Source organism: Myotis lucifugus, unplaced genomic scaffold (assembly GCF_000147115.1).
Source record: "Myotis lucifugus unplaced genomic scaffold, Myoluc2.0 scaffold_381, whole genome shotgun sequence".
In the NCBI taxonomy this organism is placed as follows: Eukaryota; Metazoa; Chordata; class Mammalia; order Chiroptera; family Vespertilionidae; genus Myotis; species Myotis lucifugus.
Window position 1 is genome coordinate 838,817 of NW_005871429.1, and position 1,559 is coordinate 840,375.

General features: G+C 58.1%; 1 protein-coding gene across 1 annotated transcript in view; it reads left to right on the plus strand.

Moving 5' to 3' along the window:
- The first annotated feature begins 698 nt into the window (after positions 1 to 698).
- Positions 699 to 1,559, plus strand: part of SFXN3 (sideroflexin 3) — an 8,415-nt gene continuing 7,554 nt past the window's right edge. Inside the window, 1 exon segment of the mRNA XM_023743244.1 lies at positions 699 to 982. Coding sequence (XP_023599012.1) covers positions 923 to 982 — 60 coding nt within the window. The 5' untranslated portion in view covers positions 699 to 922.

Below are 1,559 nucleotides of genomic sequence, written 5' to 3' on the forward strand. Positions count from 1 at the left end.
TGAACCCGCGGTGGGCAGGAGTGGACTGAAGCCTAGGGATGGGCCTCTTGTACTGAGACGAGGTGAGGGGTCTGCGTATGAGGGTGTGTGTGTGTGTGTGTGTGTGAGCTGCTTTCTTCACACGCATCCTCCTCCTATGTTAGAAAAGTGTCTCCCTGGCCACCCAGTCATGGCAAGGTCGCAGGGAGCGGCAGCTGGTTCCAGGACTCTAGGGGGAGGAAGAACCTTTCTGATCCGCTTGCTTGATGCAGACAGAACCTTGAGACCCTGTCCCTTCCCACCCAGGGCTGTGGCTAAGGCCAAGGGATAGGGATTGGGGGCATAAGGAAGCCGGGGACCTAGTGAGGCTAGGTGTCACAGCGGAGAACAAGGATGGGGATGGGGATGGGGATGGACTGGGTGCGAAGAAGGGGCACGGGCACGAACGGAACAGGCCTGTGAGGCGGGTGGAGGCCGAGGTGCTGCGAGGAAGGAGCAGCCCAGGAGACCGAGGAGACTGAAGCCACTGCCAAGGCTGCCAACCAGTAAACAGACCGGGAGGTAACCCGAGCCCCTCCGGGCGCACCATCAGAGGGCGGCCCCTCCACGCCGCCCGCCTGCGCCCGGCAAGGGTTCGCCCTGGACACCTAGACCCCTTGCGGCCGAGGCCAGGAGCCCCCCGAGGCCAGCCAGGGGATTGCAAGCGCCCACGGCTCCTCCCCTCCTCTTTCTGGCGGCGGACGGGGCCAGAACTGATCCCGCAGCCCGGATTGGCTCTGGGAGGTAGCGTGGGGCCGGATTCCGGTGGCCCAGTCTGGGGGCGTCGCCCCAAAGGACACCCACTGCTCTCAGGTTCTGCCAATCCCTGGGCACGCAGGGCGGACGCGCCGGGGGTAGCCCCCGCCCCTCCTGATGGTTAGCGTCACGCGTGACGTTACACGTGATGGGTGGGAAGGCGGGGGTGAAGCGCGGAGAGCTGCAGAGGCCAGGAGCCCAGGAAACTGTGAGTGTTCGGGCAGGGTTTTGGGGTCCGGCGAGTAGGGGGTCGGAGGCTGGGAGTAGGAGATGAAGGCCTGTGCTTTCCGGGTTCAGTTTATGAGTCTGTAGGAAAGCCCCTGGGGCACGAGGAGAGGTTAATTGGGAGGAAAATGTCAGGGTGGGGCTCTGTGGGGCCACACATTCAAGTGTCTGCAACTGATGGATATGGGCTGTAGGTGCGTGTGTGTGTGTGTGTGTGTGTGTGTGTGTGGCAAAAGTTAAAAAGGACAATAGAAGAAAATAATAAGCATCGATGCAGTTATATAGCAAAAGGAAGGCACCTGTTCCGTCGAGTGGAACGGCCGTCATAGGCTATGGTTGGGAAAGCAAAAACCACAATTGGTGTTATAAACGAGTGTAAACCTAAAAAAAGCCAAGCGACAATAATGTATTGTTATTAGTAGTTAGTGTATATGGTGCTGTCTAAAGTTCTTTTAAGTGTCTGATGTACGATTATCAGAATAATTCTCGTCTGTTTCTGTAGTTAGACGCGTACGAGGACGGGTGTGGTACGAGAATATTAATAGCTTGTGAATGAGTGG